General features: G+C 54.7%; 1 protein-coding gene across 1 annotated transcript; it reads left to right on the top strand.

Moving 5' to 3' along the window:
- The first annotated feature begins 64 nt into the window (after positions 1-64).
- CAPG (capping actin protein, gelsolin like) lies at positions 65-17381 on the top strand. Its single transcript, XM_056116754.1, has 10 exons — positions 65-88; positions 7741-7776; positions 7866-8038; positions 8128-8282; positions 8368-8535; positions 11104-11253; positions 11418-11510; positions 11822-11954; positions 16168-16256; positions 17245-17381. Exons 2-10 carry the CDS (start codon positions 7754-7756, stop codon positions 17308-17310), a joined length of 1050 nt encoding a protein of 349 aa, XP_055972729.1. The 5' UTR covers positions 65-88; positions 7741-7753; the 3' UTR covers positions 17311-17381.
- Positions 17382-19075: the final 1694 nt, after the last annotated feature.

Raw genomic sequence — 19075 nt, 5'->3', positions numbered from 1 at the left:
TTCGGTCTCTTTATCTTTGTGCCCACTTTACAGATTGGACCCCCGGAGGTTCCAAGAACTGAAGCACTTGAGGAAGCACAGCCAGCAGGTGAGGGGGACACATCCCAGCTCCTGCTCCCTCCCGGGCTAGCTCCCCAGTCTCTGCTGCTCCCGGGGACAAGGTCCTGTTGATGTGATGCTCTCTTTATGGCCCTATTTTTTAAAAAATTTGTTTCCGGTTCAAACCCAGTTATCTCAGGAGTCGCTCCCAGTGCTGGCTGGGGGGAGCTAGTACCCCGGATCAAGGTCAGTCTCAGGAACTGCCATCCTTAGCCTGCCTGGTGGCAAGACTGTGACTTTTCTGCTGAGTGGGAAGCTGGCTCGGGCTGGGCCCGAGGGGTATCTGGCCAGCCGACCCAGCACTGCATCCCCAGCTCCTGCACTGCAGAGGTCCAGTGTGGAGGGGGAGACGGCCGGCAGGGCTGGGGTCGGTGCTCTGCACGCAGGAGCCCTAGGTTTGAACCTGAGCATTTCTGGGAGTGGCCCCAACCACACTGCAGGGAGCAGCTCCAGCCCTGCTGGGTGTACCCCCCACCTCCACACCGGTTCCCCTTCCCCAGAAAAAGAAAGGGAAAGAAACCAAATGTTCAGGACAAGGATTAGACAGGGGGGAGGTGAAAATGTAGCCCAGAGGGTGACCACACCCAGGAAATGTGAGTAACCCAGGGGCAGCCTGAGGTACTGAGGAACTTGGCCACAGCCTTTTTGGGGTGTGTGTGTGTGTGGCCACAGCCTTTCTGGTGTGTGTGTGTGCCTCATGTATGCAGGGTGTGTGTGTGTGTGTGTGTGTGTGTGTGTGTAGGGCCTCAGATATACAAGGGGTGTGTGTGTGTGTGTGTGTGTGTGTGTGTGTAGGGCCTTATATATGCAGGATGTGTGTGTGTGTGTGTGTGTGTATAGGGCCTCTGATATGCAAGGTGTGTGTGTATGTGTCTGGTGTGTGTGTGTGTGTAGGGCCTCAGATATGCAAGGTGTGTGTGTTTGTGTGTCTGGGGTGTGCATGTGTGTAGGGCTTTATATATGCAAGGTGTGTGTGTGTGTGTGTCTGGGGTGTGTGTGTGTCTGGGGTGTGTGTGTACGTGCGTGTGTGTGTGTGTGTGTGTGTGTGTAGGGCCTCATATATGCAAGGCATGTGCTCACCCACTGAGCCATGGCCCAATGTTCCTCCTGGCTGTCCTGCAGGTCGCCGCCTAATAGGGCCAGTTTGGGCCTGCAGCTGCCTGAGGCCACCTTAGGGAGGCCCAGGGCTTGGGTAGATGCCCAGTCTAGTGGGTCTCTGAGGTTTGGTGCCTGCTCTCCTCCTCCAGGCAACCCCCATATCCCCCATACCACACCCCAGAGCTGGGGAGGGAGTTGGAGCAGGAGTGGGGGGCAGACGTCCTGGGCAGCCCAGGTGGAGTCAGAAGGAAGTGAGCTGCAGGGTGGCATCTCCTGAAAAGCAGAAGCTGAGCTGCAGGAGGGGGCAGGGGAGCAGAGGAGAGGGGCATGGGGTTGCTGGGGTGCCTGGCAACCCTCTCGTGGGCCTGCTTAGGTCCTCTGAGGGGTGCGAGTGAGTACCCGCTGGGGTCTGGGGAGGGGAGGGTTCTGGGCTAGAGCCATAGCACAATGGGAAAGGTGCTTGTGTTACACGCAGCTGACCCGGGTTCCATCCTGGCCCCCACACGGTCCCTGAGCCCCATCAGGATTATGAGCACAGAGCCAGGAGCAAGGCCTGAGTTCTGCCAGGTTGTGTCCCCCTCCCAGTAGGGTCGGGTTTCTGGAAGTTGTTTGTCCAGTAGTGGGTCACCAGGCTGCCGTCCTTGTCCCTTCAGTCAGGCTTCAGTGAGTCAGGCCTGTGGGCAGTCCCGGAAAGTGGAACGAGGAACCCCTAAGGCAGTGCCTGTCTGGACTGGGGGGGGAGGTGGGGCCACGCCTCCTGGATGAGGCCACCAGGCACGTCACCCAGCTCACAGGGCTCCTGACAGTCCTCAACCTCGGGTGTGCTGTGGATTGGTTTGTCTGGGGGTCATACTAGTGGTTTTCCAGGACTACACTTATCTCAGTGCTGGGGGAAGCCACAGAGTGCCGGAATCCAATCTGGGACTCCTGGGCCACAGCCCTTGGTGCTGCTTTGGGTCCAAGCTCTCTGTCTCTGAACGAAGGCGCACTCAGATTTGCAGGTGCCCATCCCGAGACAGTCTGGGGCATGATTAGTTTGCTGGGGCTGGCGTGGCTGAGAGCGGGAAGGCCAGGCCTAACATTTGGAGTAAGAGGCTGGTGGCAGGTCGTGATTTAGCAAAGTCAGCAGAACCCCAGCAGAGGGTCCCACAGGTGGGGTGAGGGGAGGCAGGAGCAAGCAGAGCCTGGCTGGAAGGTGGGCGGGTAGTGCTGTTTCTGGGTGACCTTCTTCCTTGCTTCCCAAGAGAGCTGGAGTGATTTAATTTCACCCCGAGGGCCACACAGGGTCTGGAAGGGCCATGGTCCCTCTGCCCCACGACAGGCTGACCGATTTCTAACCCCGCCGTTTCTGTCCAGACTGCTCTGCCTGTCCCCAGCGACTGCCCCCGGGCTCCCTGTGGTCTCATGTGAATCCAGCAAGGCCTGTTCTGAGCTCTCCCCTGAGCACTGCAGGGCCTCAGGCACTCGGTGAGGTTCCAGCTGGATCCGGAGAGGAGCTGGTAGTACAGTGGATAGGGCGTTTGTTTTGCACGCAGCTGACCCAGGTTCGATTCCCAGCATCCCAAATGGTCCCTCACGCACCGCCAGGAGTAATTCCTGAGTGCATGAGCCAGGAGTAACCCCTGTGCATTGATGGGTGTGACCCAAAAAAGGTAAGGTAAAGGTAAAGGTAAAGGCCCTCCCGTTGATCGTCGATTTGCTTGAGCAGGCCCAGTAACGTCTCCATTGGAGACTTTGTTGTTACTGTGTTTGGCATATCGAATAAGTCACGGGGAGCTTGCCAGGCTCTGCCGTGAAGGCGAGATACTCTCGGTAGCTTGCCGGGCTCTCCGAGAGGGGCGGAGGAATTGAACTCGGGTCGACCATGTTGGCCGCTTGTAAGGCAAAAGCCCTACCGCTGTGCTATCGCTCCAGCCCCAAAAAAGAAAAAAAATAAATAAAATGCCCCTGCCACCCACCCGGCGAGACGGGTAGCCCCTGACTCACCTAACTGGCAGTGCGGGGGAAAGCAAAGATTTGAATGTCCAGGGCATAGAGCAAGAGGCCAGTTGGTGAGGCAGTGAGCTCCTCATCCCCAGAGGCATTTAAGAGGAGGGGCTGAGGAAGCTGTCATGGGGTTTCTGCACTGTGCGTGTGGGGAGAGGTATGGGGAGGCTCATCTTTAATCTATGACACTCCCCACCTAAGAGAAGGATTTGGATGTTTATTGTTTGTTTTCTGGGTCACACTCTGCAAAGCTCAGGATTACTCCTGGCTCTGCACTCAGGAATTACTCCTGGGGGTGCTCAGGGGGCCATATGGGATGCTGGGAATCAAACCCGGGTGGGCTATGTGCAAGGCAAACGCCTTGCCCGCTGTACTATCACTCCAGCCCCTGGGTTTTTATCATTTGTACAGATTGCCTGATGAGGGGAGAAGTGGGGTGCGAGGGAGGAAACAGGTTCAAGAGAGGGGGCTATCTCTTTCCTGATTGTCCCTCAGTGGCCTCCCGGATAAGGCTGGGAGGATTAGTCTGACGAAGCGGGCACCAGCAGGATGTGGGCGCTCACCCACGCTCCACAACGGCCCGGGACTGCTGCCTGCCCTCTGAACTCTCAGCTTGTTTATTTGTTTTGGGGCCTCACCTAGCAATGCTCAGGCTTTACTTTCGTCTCAGTGTTCAGGGAATCACTTCTAGCGGGGCCCAGGGGACCACATGGGGTGTAGGGGATCTAATCTGGGTGGGCCACATGCAAGGCAAGTGCCCTACCCACTGGACTACCTCCTTGACCCCAACTCTTTGCGTTCTGTGGACTCAGGCTGGAGCGAGGATCTGCCTTTTGCAGGAGGGGAGAGTACGTCCTTACCTGGGCTCAGAGTTGTTGTCTTCCCTCACAGGAAATGTCAGGAAGAGGTGAATGGTGAAGTAATGTAGTTTGTTTAGAGAAATATGAGGGAGTAAAGAAAGAGTTGTTCATCCGAGAGAACACAGGCTTCTCCAGAGGGGAGAGTGCCACATGTGAGTTCTGCCATGAAGTTAAAAGCAAGGGAATGTGCTTCCTTGTTTAGAATGGACTTGCTTTCCCAGAGCCGCTTTGAGAGGACTTTCCTATACTGTTCACCCAGGGCTTTCTATGCAGACCTGAGCAATAGCACGGTGGGGAAGGCGTTTGCCTTGCACATGGCCAACCTGAGTTCGACCCCCCAGCATTCCACCATATAGCCCCCTGAGCACCACCAAGAGTAACCTGAGTGCAGAGCCAGGAGTAACTCTTGAGTATTGCAGCCTGGTGTGATCTAATATATATAGTTGCTAAGGTGTTTGTCAAGGGGAAGAGCTTGGATTTTTTTAATTAATTGCTTTTTATTAAACAACCTTTAGTTCCCCTTGAAGCTTCTCCTTTTCTGAGGATTCACCCTTCCCCGGTTGGTGCCTCATTTTTGGCTGCTCCGAGGAACTCAGTACTTGTTTCTCAAAAGTGTTTCCAAAGCCGGAGAGATAGTACAACCATAGGGCGCTTGCCTTGCATGTGCCTGACCCAGGTTAGATCCCTGGCACCCCACATGGTTCCCCGAGTCCTGCCAGGAGTGATCCCTTAGCTCAGAGCCAGAAGTAAGCCCTGAAGTACTGCTGGGTGTGACCGTAAATCAAAAACATACACAAAAAAGGGGGTTACTCCCTTCCCACTTCTGGACTGCTTTAGGACAAGGCAACTTCTTTAAATCACATCCTGGTTTTATTACTTCCCCCAAACCCAATCCCAGCCGTCTCCCTCACCCCCAGTCTACCTGCCTGCGACAAGCCCAAGATAATTCTACTGGGCAGCCAGAACAGAGTCCGTCCTCTGCGTGCTTCCATCAACCCAGGGGGGTTTGTAGGCCCCTGGGGACTCCTGAACTAGAGCCAGTAAAGCTGAGAGTCCACCCTCTTCCTGGGGTGGCAGCTCACCACATTAGCCCCGAGTCTCTGCGTCACTGTGGGCTGCCGGTCGCAGGGAATGTGGAAGAGCATGTGACTCTGTGGGCGAGAGAGAGTCAGAATTTCCCTTCTCCAGCCTCCCCTCTCTGCCCCCCACCCCCCACTCCTTGGGAAAATGCAGCGACAGGACACGCATATTTTGCTGGTTAGGCGTGGAACAGATGTGTCATTACTCGGGTCACTTTACGCCCCTCACTCTGGCTCTGTGGTTCCTTCTGTGTCCCACTCACACTTCCTCCTCTCCATCTATGCATGCCCCAGGACTGCTCACCCCCCCTTCCAGCCACTGCACCCTAAGAAACACCTTGGCTTCTCCACCCTCTAATTCTTCTGCACCCTGAGCCTGTGGTGAGGGCTCAGCTGGCAGAAACACCGTTTAGCTGCAAGACATGTGCCTTGCGGTGCGGGCTGTTGTGGGCTCTGTTCTAAGCCCCAGAAAGAAACCCGAGGGATGGGAACTGGGAACGTGCGAGTGAGGTGGGGAGTGAAGCTGAAGCTACTGCGCCAGACGGTTTCTTTGAAAGGTATTCTGTGAGGGGCTGGAGCGATAGCACAAGCGGGTAGGGCATTTGCCTTGCACGCGGCCGACTAGGGTTCGAGTCTCAGCATCCCATATGGTCCCCCGAGCACCGCCAGGAGTAATTCCTGAGTGCATGAGCCAGGAGTAACCCTTGTGCATTGCCGGGTGTGACTCAAAAAGAAAAATAAATAAATAAATAAATAAAATAAAAGGTATTCTCTGCGTCAGAGAGCTAGGACTAGCGGGTCAGGGGCTTGCCTTGCACACAGCCCACCCAGCTTCAATCCCCAGCACCCTATGTGGTCCCCTGAGCCCCACCAGGAGTGACCCCTGAGTGCAGAGCCAGGAATAAGCCCTGAACACTGCAGGGTGTGGCACCTTCTCCCCCTCCCCCCCATAAAAAAAGCTGGGGAAAAGTGTTTTGTAAATACTTGTCCTTAGTATTCTCTTCATGAATAACTTCAGTGGCATAAAAAGGTTGCTTTCACTGAGCTCCAGAATCAAGTTGTTATTCATCCTGAGGGGAACTGGCTGTACAGTTGGCACAGTTAATGCCTGTCGATGGCTGAGATTCCCGGGGCAGGAAATTCAGAATAGAGAAGGCAGTGACGTCTAATCGTATCTCTAGGGAGTTTTGGTCTCTGGATTTTGTTTTGTTTAATTTTGTTTTTATTTTATTCGGGGGGGAGGGTCATACCCAGCAGTTCTTAGGGATCACTCCTGACTCTACACTCAGACATCAATCCTGGCATTGTTTGGGGAACCATATGCAGTGCCAGGGATCGAACCTGTGTCAAATTGAACCTAGGGTGGCCATGTGCAAGGCGCGGCATGTAGAGCCTTAGCCACTGTACCAGCTTTGTTTTGATTTTGCTAAATGCCTTTTTATCAGGCTTCTTTCTAGGGACTGGAGCAGTAGTACAGCTGTGGGGAATTTGCCTTGCATGTGGCTGACCTGGGTTTGATTCCTGGCATCCCATATGGTCCCGTGAACACTGTCAGGAGAAGCTTTTGAGTGCAGAGCCAGGAGTAACTCCTGAGCATCACCAAGTGTGACTCAAAAAACCAAAAACAAAACAGGAAGAAGAAAGTTCCTTTTCAGTCTTAGTTTTTGGAAAAAAATCTTAAAACTCAGGGGTGGATATAGAATTTTGCTAATGGATTGAAATCATCTGTTAAGGTGAAAACATTCACTTATACAGATATATTAAGTTGACTGAGTGGATCATATTGTTTGATTGTCAGGTATTAGATCAGCCTTGCATTTAGGGGTCAATTCCATTTGGTCATCATGTTTTTGTCTTCTTATCTGTTATATTGAATGCTATCTGCTAGAACTTTGTTAATTGTTTTTTGATGCCTGTGAAATGTTGATCAATATTAATAGTTTTATAATGATATATCAACATATCTATCTGATTTTCTCGGAGAGCCCAGCAAGCTACCAAAAGTATCTTGCATGCATGGCAAAGCCTGGCAAGCTCCCCGTGAGGTATTCCTTATGCCAAAAATAGTAACAACAAGTCTCACAATGGAGACATTCCTGGTACCCGCTTGAGAAAATCAATGAACAATGGGAGGACAGTGCTACAGTAGTCAGCTGGAAACTTAGAATGAGGGGAAATGTTCCCTCTGCTGGAGCTGGAGAGATAGCACAGCGGTTAGGGCATTTGCCTTGCACAGGCAGACCCAGGCTTGATTCCCAGTAGCCACTGTGGTCCTCTGAGCCCACCAGGAGTGATGCCTGAGCGCTGAGCCAGAAGTAAGCTCTAAGAACCACTGAGCGTCACCCACCCCCACCCCCCAAAAACCCTCCCCAACAACAACAAAATCCCCCCCCAAACCAAAAAATAAAAATGACTTCTATGGTGCCCCAGCCATATAGCACAGCAGGTATGGCGCTTGCTTTGCACAGACCGACCTGGGGTCTATCCCCGGCATCCCATATGGCCCCCTGAGCACTGCCAGGAGGAATTCCTGAGTGCAGTGCCAGAAGTAACCCCTGAGCATCGCCAGGCGTGGCCCCCAAACAAAAACAAAACAAAACAGACTTCTGTCTTTCCAGGTCCAGAAGCAGCATGTACTCGCCCATCCCCCAAAGGTGAGTCCCCCCCCACATCCTCTCCCCCCGCCCCCCGCGCTGCCCCACAGGGCCCCCCAGCCCCCTCACGCAGCCCCTGCCCTCCGCAGCGGCTCTGTGTTCCCAGCCTCGGTGCAGGAGCCCGGCCTGCACATCTGGCGCGTGGAGAAGCTGAAGCCCGTGGCCGTGGCGCGCGAGAACCACGGCGTCTTCTTCTCGGGGGACTCCTACCTGGTGCTGCACAACGGGCCCGACGAGCTCTCCCACCTGCACCTGTGGATCGGTAAGGAGGCTGGGGGCCAGGATGGGGGGACCGCGGGGGCCAGGCCGGCCGGCGGGTCTCTCACGGGCCCGGTCCCGCCCCCGCCGCAGGCCAGCAGTCATCCCGCGACGAGCAGGGGGCCTGTGCCATGCTGGCCGTGCACCTCAACACCCTGCTTGGGGAGCGACCGGTGCAGCACCGGGAGGTGCAGGGCAACGAGTCTGACGTCTTCATGAGCTACTTCCCGCGGGGCCTCAAGTACCAGGTGAGCGCGCCTCCCGGGCCGGGCCCTCCCCGCCCCCGCCGCTGGGGGGCGCTGTGGAGGCCTCAGGCCGGCTGTCTGGCTGCAGGAAGGCGGCGTGGACTCTGCATTTCACAAGACCTCCACCGAGGCCAGCTCCCCATACGTCAGGAAACTCTACCAGGTGAAGGGGAAGAAGAACATCCGGGCCACGGAGCGGAGGCTGAGCTGGGGCAGTTTCAACACGGGCGACTGCTTCATCCTGGACCTGGGCCAGGTAGGCGGGCAGGGGGTCTCGGGGGCCAGAGTACCCGGGCTAAGGCGTTTGCCACGCCCATGGCCAACCCTGGTTCTATTCCAAGCGATGCATCTAGTCCCCTGAGCACTGCTAGGGGTCCTTTCTGAGCACAGAGCTAGGAATAAGCCCTGAGCACTGCTGGGTGTGTCTGTCCCACAAATACACAAAATTAAAATCAGGGGCAGGAGCAATAATGCAGTAGTTTGGAGGATTGCCTTGCACCCATCTTGGTTCAGCTCCCTCATACAGTACCCCTAGCACCGCCAGGAATGATTCCTGAGGAAAGAGCCAGGAATAAGCCCTGAGAACTGCCAAGTGTGGCTGGGGAAAAAAAAGAAAGAAAGAAAGAAAAAGAAAACTAACCAAAAAAGGGCTGGAAGTATAGTGGATGGTGTTTGCCTTGCATGTACCTGCCCTGGGTTCTATCCCAGGCATAGGATGATCCCTGAGCACAGAGTCAATAGTAATACCTGAGCACTGCTGGATGTAGCCAAAAAACACTGTAGCACTGTCCTCTCATTGTTCATCAATTTGCTTGAGCAGGCCCAGTAACGTCTCCATTGTGAGACTTGTTGTTACTGTGTTTGGAGCCAGTAATCGAATATGTAGCCAAAAAGCAAAAAAAAAAAGTAATTTTTTTTTTTACACACAGTGGGTAGGGCATTTGCCTTGCATGTGGCCGACCTGGGTTCAATTCCCAGCATCCCATATGGTCCCCTGAGTGATTCCTGAGTGCAGAGCCAGGAGTCAGCCCTGAGCATTGCCGGGTGTGACCCAAAACGCAATAAATAAATAAATAAATAAATAAACAAACAAACAGTCTGAGAGGTCGGGGGAAGGTCCAAAGGGTTGGAATGCATGTGTGCCATGTGGGTCCCGGGTTCCATCCCTGACCCTGTGGGCTGCCCTGACCATTGCCAGCAGGGCCCACCCCTCAGAACAGGGATATGGCAAATTTATTTCATATTACTTGGCTACCCAAAATTAAGAGAAATGGCAAATAGAATTACTAGAAAATAGGGGCTGGGGTGATAGCACAGCGGGTAGGGAGTTTGCTTGCACGCGGCCGACCCGGGTTCGATTCCCAGCATCCCATATGGTCCCCTGAGCACCGCCAGCAGTGATTCCTGAGTGCAGACAGGAGTAACCCCAGAGCATCGCCGGGTATGACCCAAAAAGCAAAAAAAAAAAAAAAAAAAGAATTACTAGAAAATAACTTAAAGTCCATTTTTGATGATTAATTGCTATGTTTTTAACCTTTCTTAATATAGTGGAGGAAACCAAATACATTAGCGAGTGCCATACACAGTCCTTTAAAGGGGCTCTTTTAAGACTTCTGGCAAAACTGATTTCGGGGCTATGAATAATTCCCTGTTGCCTGTCCATGAAGCTCTATACAGTTCTTCAAATCTGAGTGATAATCTAGTTGAGTTTTTGTACTCAATCCTTTTATGATCTTTCCCCCACAAGAGGGCAGACTGGGCGATGGCAGGGGTCCAGGGGACCCTGGTCGCAGGATTGGTGTTGCAATATCGTATGCCTGAAGCAGTTCTGTTATGAGCAGCTTTGTAAATCATCATGTCTTTAACACAACAAATAAATAAGTAAATGAATGGGGGCCCGGGGCGGGCTGTGACATGGTGCAGGCAGCTCCCGAGAAGCTGCAGAGCCAGCGGGAGAGAACAGGCCCCCGTCTCAGCCGGCAGAGACGGCAGGCAGGGCACAGGCCGGGGTCGCTGCCTGCCAGGCCCGCAACTTACCTGCTGTGCCATCTCTCCAGCCCCCTCATTCCATAAATAATTGATTTGAAACTAAGTCTGTGCCAGCCTATTTTAGCCCTGGGCGTACAGCCGTGAACAAAGCGAAGTAAACCCAAACATTCACCTGCTGTGGAAGCTAATATTCTAGGCCGGAAGGAGAGCTGATGGACTGGCCCTGGAGAGGGGGGCAGGGCTGGGGTGCAAAAAGCCATACTCGGGGCTGGAGCAATAGCACAGCGGGTAGGGCATTTGCCTTGCACACGGCCGACCTGGGTTCGATTCCCAGCATTCCATATGGCCCCCTGAGCACCGCCAGGAGTAATTCCTGAATTCCTGAGTGCAGAGCCAGGAGTAACCCCTGTGCATTGCCGGGTGTGAACCAAAAAAAGCAAAAAAAAAAAAAACCACAAAAGGCTATACTCATACAGGAGATTAGGGTGCCATCCCCAGTACCACGTGGGTCTACCAGGTACTGCCAAGGAGCAGCCACTGGGCACAGAGCCCTGCAGGAGTGGCCGTTGAGCACTGTCAGGTGAGCTCCCACCAAAAAAAGAAAAAAATTGGATATAAACAGGAAGATTCCATCTATGCCAGAGAGGGTTGTGCAGTGCAGGCAGCCAGGCGCGAGCTGGCTCAGCGCTCCTGCTCCCAGTCCCAGAAGCCTCCCCTGCCTTCCGGATGGGGCCTCTCTTGCTTCAGGGAGCACAGCCTCCGAGCCCCGTTTCCCACATCTGAGGTAGCAGCGGGCCCGGCCCGGCCATGACCCCAGCCTCCTGCTCCTTTTCAGGACATCTTCACCTGGTGTGGTGGCAAGTCCAACATCCTGGAACGCAACAAAGCGCAGGACCTGGCCGTGGCCATCCGGGACAGCGAGCGGCATGGCAAAGCCCGAGTGGAAATCGTGGCCGATGGCGAGGAGCCCCCTGAGATGATCCATGTAGGAGGAGTGCGGGGCAGGAGGGTGGCTGGGGGCGGGGGAGCTCCCACACTGCAGAGTGCAGTGACCCTGGAACCGCGGAGGGGGTTGGTGCCCCTGTGCCTGCGGAGTCTCGGCCAGGAGTCCAGGAGGCTCCTGGAACCTGGCCTACCTGGCCCCTGCAGGTCCTGGGTCCCAAACCTGTGCTGAAGGAAGGCAACCCCGAAGAAGACCTCATGGCTGACCAGACCAATGCCCAGGCAGCGGTCCTGTACAAGGTGGGCTGGGAGCAGGGTACCAGGGCTGCAGGGAGCAGGGGAGGCGGGTGGTGACTGGATGCAGCCCGAGTGCGGGAAGCCGGGAAGGGCCCATGTCAGGCCCTGGAGGTCCGGAGCCAGGCCCAACTTCACCGGTCTGTGCCTCTGTGCCATGTCTCCTGCAGTGCCAGCAATGCCCTTAGTTCCGGGATGGAGCAGGGCGAGAGTGGCCGGTGGGAGTGGGCGTGGCAGCTCCCAGAGGTGCCTGCTTCTGGGAGAGAGGAGGGAGGGGGGTGGCTCAGACTCTGCCCATCCCTCCCGTCCTGCCCCAGGTGTCTGACGCCACGGGGCAGATGAACCTGACCAAAGTCGCTGATGCCAGCCCCTTTGCCTTTGCACTGCTGATCCCTGATGACTGCTTTGTGCTGGACAACGGACTCTGTGGCAAGATCTACATCTGGAAAGGTGGCGTGACCTCTCCCCTGCGCTGCCTCAGGAGGCGCATAGGGCAGGGAGTGAGCTGCAGGGCAGAGCCGGTGTGACGCACGTGTGATCCCTAGCCCCCCACCCCAGAGCATGTTGGGGGGCAGCCATAGTGATCCTGAGTCCTGAGTTGCCAGGAGTGACCCCCTGGAGCCCTGCTAGGGAAGCACCCGCCCCCCCCCCCCCCACCACACACACACATACTACAAGTCAAGTCAGCCTTCGGGAACCCAGATTCTTGTGGCTGGGGATTCTCTGCTGTTCCCACCCTCTTCGTTTCAGGCAACGGTTTCAAGCCTAGCGTTACTCACTGAAGGCATGTTAGAACAGATGGTGGTTCCTTCCCACCCTGATTCTGACTCACTGCATCTGGGCGAACCCTGGAAGTTGCCTGTCTGACCCATTCCCGCTTTGTGGCTGATCCAGGGATGACTGTTTTTTGTTTTGTTTTGGGTTTTGGGAAACCCCAGCCATGTTCAGTGCTTACTTCTGGCTCTTTGCTCAGGACCACAGGTGGTGCTGGGGACTGAACCCCACTGCCTCGCCCATGTGCTACCTTTCCGGGCCCCTTGTGCCCTGCAGGGGCCAAGACCCGGCCTCTGCCTTGGGGTACGACTGCTTTCTCTCAAGTGACTCCCTGTACTTGGTTCCTTGGGAACTTGTGGAACTTGTTTTTTCCAAGAGGCTGACTCACTGGTAACAGAAACAACTGCTATGCAGGTGTCTCTTCGCTGGGTTCAGCTCTGAGAAGGTGGAACAAAGCTGGACCCTGAGCGGCCGGGGTGCCCAGATCTGCTTAGTGGGTCTCTCCTCATCCTGACTTTTCCTGATAGGAATATCAGGAAATTGGGAACTCTCTGTCTCTAATATCTGCTTGGGGTTTTTTTGTTTGTTTGTTTGTTTGTTTGTTTGGGGGCAGTGGTGCTCAGGGCTCTGAGCTCACGAATCACTCCTGGTGGAGCTCGGGGAGCCATATGGGATGCCAGGGATCACACGTGGGTTGGCACCTGCAAGGCAGATGCTCTCCTTGCTGTGCTACTGCTCCAGCCCCTCCATCTCTGGTCTCTTGATGAAGTAGTATTTGTTACTGAGCATCTGTTGGGCCAGTTAAGCCAAGAGAAACCCCCGCCATGGCTCTGTGAGGAGGGTAGAGAGAGAATGATCTATCGGGTGTCCTGAGGGAGCTATGCAAGGGGACAGGAGCACTGTCCTGGGAGGGGCCACAGCCACTGGCAGCAAGGTGGGTTTCTAGAGATCTTGCACATTTTTTGGTGGGGGAGCTATACCCAGCATTGCTTGGGGGGGCATGTGATGCTGGGAATATAAGCCAAGGCCCCCCCGCATGCAAAGTGTGTGCTGTGCCACCAGTGGGGTCTTTCTTTTCCTTTCTTTCTTTCTTTCTTTCTTTCTTTCTTTCTTTCCTTTCCTTCCTCCTTCCTTCCTTTCTTTCTTTCTCTTTCTTTCCTTCCTCCTTCCTTTCTCTTTCTTTCTTTCTTTCTTTCTTTCTTTCTTTCTTTTTCGTTCTTTCTTTCTTTCTTTCCTTTCCTTCCTCCTTTCTTTCTTTCTTTCTTTCTTTCCTTCCTCCTTCCTTTCTCTCTCTTTCTTTCTTTCTTTCTTTCTTTCTTTCTTTCTTTCTTTCTTTCTTTCTTTTTTTCTTTCACCCTACCCTACCCTACCCTACCCTACCCTACCCTACCCTACCCTACCCTACCCTACCCTACCCTACCCTCGGGAATGCTCAGGGCTACTCCTGGCTCTGCACTCAGGAATCACTCCTGGTAGTGTTTAGGGGATCATATGGTGTGCTGGGGATTAAACCCAGGTTGGCTGTTTGCAGGGGAAGCACTCACCTGCTGTACTATCGCTTATCTCCCCCCCAGTTGGATTTCTAAGAGAGAGAGAGAGAGAGAGAGAGAGAGAGAGAGAGAGAGAGAGAGTATGCACACACTGTGGGGTAGGGTGGGGGCTGGGATTGCTTCTAGCACCCCCTTTTCCCTCCTGCCACCAGCACTTTCACCTGGAACCAATTTCATGCTAGGGGCATCCTAGACACCCATGAAAACATACCTAGCAAAGAACAAACCATTTTGATAAAAGAAAACAGAGATGAAAAACCAAACTTTGGGAACCAGAGAAATACCTCCATGTTCTGTTCATGGAGGAAGGATCCAGCAATTAATTTTGGCTAGCACACAATTACCTGGGTTTTTATAGTTGGGCTGGATGCCAAGCACAGTTCCTAGCATTACTTGCTGGGGCACATGCCTTAGACTGGAGCAGAGTTTGTGGCTGCAGGAGAGAACGGGTGACTGCAGAGGCCCCTTTAGAGGCTGCACTGCATAACCATTGGCCGCCGTGAGCTACCTGGAAAACGGGAGTCAGACCCTAGCAAACCACACCTTTTCTTTTTTTTCCTTTTTGGGTCACACCCGGCAATGCACCGGGGTTACTCCTGGCTCATGCACTCGGGAATTACTCCTGGTGTTGCTCAGGGAACCATATGGGATGCTGGGAATAGATCCCGGGTGCAAGGCAAACGCCCTATCACTGCGCTGTTGCTCCAGCCCCCACAAGCCACGCCTTTTACCATAGTTTTCTAAATGGGGTTGGTAACAGTACTGATGGGGGATCTAAGAGGCAGGGGGGCTCTGGGGGAGGGACTGGGGAGGCAGCTTTAGAGCCAGGATGCAGAATTCTCCGTGGTGGGCACTGGCTGGGGTTGCGGGAGAGCAGAGTTCACCGGCCTGGAGTCGCCGGCTGAGACTGTCTCTCAGGCCGACTTCCCCTATCAAGAGCATCTCAGCGTCCTTAGCCCTCCTGACCCACTGATTTCGTTTTATGTTCATTTAAAATTTTTTAAAATTTTACACTTGGTAGTGTTCAGGAGCTATTCCTGGATAGCTCGGGAATGCTCAGGGCTATTCCTGGTCAGGAGTGACCCCTGGCAGTGCTCAGGGAATTCTTGGTGGTGCCAGGAATTGAACCTAGGTCAGCCATATGCAAGGTGAGTCCTTGAACCTCTGTACTAGTTCTCTGGCCCTTGGGTGTGTGTGTGTGTGTGTGTGTGTGTGTGTGTGTGTGTGTGTGTGTGTGTGTGTGTGTTTGGCTACACTCGGCAGTGCTCAGGGGCTTCTCCTGGCTCTAGGCTTGGGGTTACTCTTGGAAGTACACAAGGGACCATGTGGTGCCAGTGCTGAAACCCAGGTCTCCTGCATGCAAAACCTGTGCTCAGCCCATGGAGAAATACCTTTGTCCAGTGGCCTGTTTAATTTAAAGGTTGCTGGTTATTCTGTGGGCCACTTTAAACGTTTGTGGGAAATCTGGGATGTAGACTAGAGAAGAGTGACTACACTTAAAAAAAAGTTTCGTTGGGGCTGGAGAGATAGAACAACAGGTAGGGTGTTTGCCCTGCATGCAGCAGACCTGGGCTCGATTCTGGTACCCTATATGGACCCCCAACCCTCCAGGAGTGATCCCTGAGTGCAGAGCCAGGAGTAAGCCCTGAGCACTGCCCCACGTGGTTCCCTTCCTCACCCACCCACAAAAACCCAAATTCCTTGAGCTGGAGAGAGCTCAAGGGCTGGAGGGATGAGGAAGCCCTGGGTTCGATCTCCAGCACCACATGGTCCTCTGCCACAGTGATCCCTGAGCAACTTGCTGGGAGTGGCCCCTGAGCACTGCCAGTCATTGTCACTGTCCTACTGTTGTTCATTGATTTGCTCGAGCGGGCCCAGTAATGTCTCCATTGTGACTTGTTACTGTGTTTGGCATATCGAATACGTCATGGGTAGCTTGCCAGGCTTTGCCGTGCAGGCGAGATACTCTCGGTAGCTTGCCGGGCTCTCTGAGAGGGGCGGAGGAATTGAACCTGGGTCGGCCAGGTCGGCCGCGTGCAAGGCAAACGCCCTGCCTGCTGTGCTATCACTCCAACCCCACTGCCAGTATGACTCAAAAACCTAAACCAGAACTTTCCTTTCTGGCCCAGGTGTGGCTCCATGGTAGAGCACAGGGGTTACTCCTGGCTCATGCACTCAGGAATTACTCCTGGTGTTGCTCGGGGAACCATATGGGATGCTGGGAATAGATCCCGGGTACGAGGCAAATGCCCTGCCCACTGTGCTATTGTACCTGGCACCAAAAAAAACGACGGAACAAGTGAATGAGTGGAAAAATAAACATTCCCCTTCTATCCCAGGGCGCAAAGCTAATGAGAAGGAAAGGCAGGCGGCCCTTCAAGTCGCTGAGGATTTCATCTCCCGCATGAAGTACGCCCCGAACACCCAGGTGAGGAGATGTCCTGGGCCCCAAGCTCTCCTCCCGGGGGTCCTCCTGTGACCTCTGCCCCTTGGGCAGGAAAGTCTTGTACACAATCAGAACTGGTGGGGGGGGGCGCTAGAGCGATAGCACAGCGGGTAGGGCATTTGCCTTGCACGCAGTCAACCGGGGTTCGATTCCCATCATCCGCTATGGTCCCCCGAGCACCACCAGGAGTAATTCCTGAGTGCGTGAGCCAGGAGTAACTCCTGTGTTTCACCGGATGTGACCCAAAAAAGCAAACACAACAACAAAAAAACAGAACTAGTTGGGCCTCCCTACCTGACCCATGCAATGGGAAGGTGCTTCCCAGTCCTGCAAAATTATGAAATGCAGGAGCCGGAGAGCTTCTTCCCCACGGAGCCCTGAGCACTGCCAGGACTGACTCTGGAGCACAGAGGCAGGAGGAGCCCCCGAGGATTGCTGCGTGTGCCCCCTCCCCAAATTGAAACAACAAAAAAATTTTTTTTAATAGATGACTTTCAAGATGGGTGTTGGGTGGCGCTGTGAATGAATGTGCCTTTGGAGAGCTGTGTGCCTTGGCTGGGCCATTGTCCCTGCCTGGACCAGGCCTGTCGCCTGGCTCAGGGGCTCCACGAGGCAGGCTGGGAGCTGCATAGCAGTTGGTGCCTCTCCCAGGGGCACACCCAGGCCTCGGGCAGCCTGTTTCTCTCTCGGCCACTGTCCTGCCATCTTTTGTTTGGGGGCCACACCCAGAGGTGCTTGGGGCTTACTCCGGGCTCTGCACCCCTGAATCTGGATCAGTTGTGTACAAAGCAAGCGCCCTGCCCACTGTATCCTCGCTCCAGCCCCGTCCCCGTCATCTTCTGCTGGTCTCTTGGCTCCTCTGGGGAGCGTCCCTGGTGTGTGGATCCAGTCTGGTGCCCAGTGCCACCTCCCCGCCCTCCCTGCGGTGGAGGCTGGCCCTGCCCCCCTTACGCCCTCCCTGTTCCCACAGGTGGAGATCCTTCCCCAGGGCCGCGAGAGCCCCATCTTCAAGCAATTCTTCAAGGACTGGAAATGAGGGCAGGTGCCCCTGCCCCCTTCTGCTTTCTGTTCAGGCTGCAGTCCTGCAGCGCCCCTGGGAACCCAATAAAGGAGACGAGCGCTTTCCCGGCTCCCTGCCTGCACTGACCGTCCCAACCTCAGCCTCCCTCTGGCCCTGTGGCCTGTCGATGGGTGGAGCAGGCCCCAGACGGCAGTTCTCTGTGTGGGGCAGAGGGGCCGAGAGTCTCTGGGCACAGCAAGTTCAGTGAGTCTAGTGGGAGGTGGGCGCGTTCCCAGCAGGGAACAAGTCGGCTTCCGGATGGCCTAGGGGATTCATTCCCGTTCAAGCCAGAACCAGGCCTAGCCAGGCCACCGCCGAGGCCGCACTAGGCCATTCCAAGGCAACACTGGAGAGGTGGGCATGCCCAGAGCAGGACCACTTGTCACTGCCAGGCAGAGCTGGCTGGGCACGCTGGGGCCACCCCTCATTGGGGGTTCGGTGGCAGGGCCTGGGCCCAGCTCGGGTCTCAAGTCTTGGGTCCTGGTCCTCTGCCTCCTTTTGAACAGGGGAGAGGTTGTGTTTCCCTGGGGGGTTGTGTGTTTGTGTCAGACTTCCTTCATCCTCCTGAAGAGGTGATGGTTGTAATCCCAAAGAGGATACAAAGGCAGGTATCCCCCAAGCCGTACCATCTGGGGGGCATGGCCTGGGGGAGCAGGCTCCACCCTCACCCCCGACTGACCCCAAGGCCTTCCCGGGGACCTGAGTGCGGACACACCTTCTTCCTCCATCCCAATCAATCCAGAATTTCCTCCCAGTTTGTCTGGTCAATTCTGTGCCAAGGAGAAAAAAAAAAAGATCACCTCTTTGGTCTCCTCTGTCCTCTCTGCAGAGGTGGCATACGCAGCTGCCAATGTGTGTGCTGGTGACCGCGGGGGTGGGTGGGAAGGGGGTCCGCCTGGGGTTCTCAGGGGCTTACGCGGGGCCCAGTGCTTGGTGGTCACTCCTGCTGGTACTCAGGGACTGAGCCCAGCCCTCAGCTCTCTCAGGCCCTTGGGATTTTTTTTTTCCTTTTTGGGTCCACCCAGCGATGCACAGGGGTTACTCCTGGCTCTGCACTAAGGAATTACTGCTGGTGGTGCTTTGGAGACTATATGGGATTCTGGGAATCAAACCTGGGTTGGCCTCGTGCAAGGCAAACGCCCTACCCGCTGTGCTATCACTCCAGCCCTGCCTTGGGATGATTTTGCACCAAATCTGTATTCCTGACACTTTTAGGGGTGCAAAGCATTTTAAGTTTCCCATGAAAGGCCTTTTCCCAAGAAAAATAACACAGATGAAGGGGACTCAGAGTACCAGGGGCAAGGCCTTGTGTGCAGTGACCCCAGTATGGTCGGAGCCCTGGCACACAGCACTTGGGACTCTCCCCAAGCACTGCAAGGAACAACCTCTGAACACTGCTGGGAGTAGCCCCTGCTAAGCACTGCTGGTTGTGATCCAGAATCCCCAAAAGGGAAAGTAAACACACAGAGATTTTGTGATTTTCCTGGTTTTATTTATTTTTGGTGGTGGTGGTGGGGAGGGAGGTCACCCAACTGTTTTTAGGCCTAACTTGTAGCTCTGTGCTCAGGGCTCACTCCCAGCATTGCTCAGGGGCCTATACATGGTACCTGGGATTTGGACCAGGGTCCGCCACCTGCAAGGCAAATGTCTCACCCCCTGTACTCTCTCTCTCTTTCTTCTCTCTCTCTCTCTTTCTCTCTCTCTCTCTCTCTCTCTCTGGCCCTTGGATTATGCTTTTCGA

This window comes from Sorex fumeus, unplaced genomic scaffold, assembly GCF_029834395.1.
Source record: "Sorex fumeus unplaced genomic scaffold, SorFum_2.1 ptg000003l, whole genome shotgun sequence".
In the NCBI taxonomy this organism is placed as follows: domain Eukaryota; kingdom Metazoa; phylum Chordata; class Mammalia; order Eulipotyphla; family Soricidae; genus Sorex; species Sorex fumeus.
The sequence above is the reverse complement of the archived record's forward strand: the minus strand, read 5'-3'. Positions and strand labels throughout refer to the sequence as shown.

What these genes read in the sequence shown, in the direction of transcription:
- CAPG (XM_056116754.1), top strand. Translation starts at nt 7,754, where the DNA reads ATGTACTCGCCCATCCCCCAAAG. An exon ending in CGCGGGGCCTCAAGTACCAG is followed by an intron (nt 8,283 to 8,367) that starts GTGAGCGCGCCT and finishes GTCTGGCTGCAG; the next exon opens with GAAGGCGGCGTGGACTCTGC. An exon ending in CAAGATCTACATCTGGAAAG is followed by an intron (nt 11,955 to 16,167) that starts GTGGCGTGACCT and finishes CTTCTATCCCAG; the next exon opens with GGCGCAAAGCTAATGAGAAG.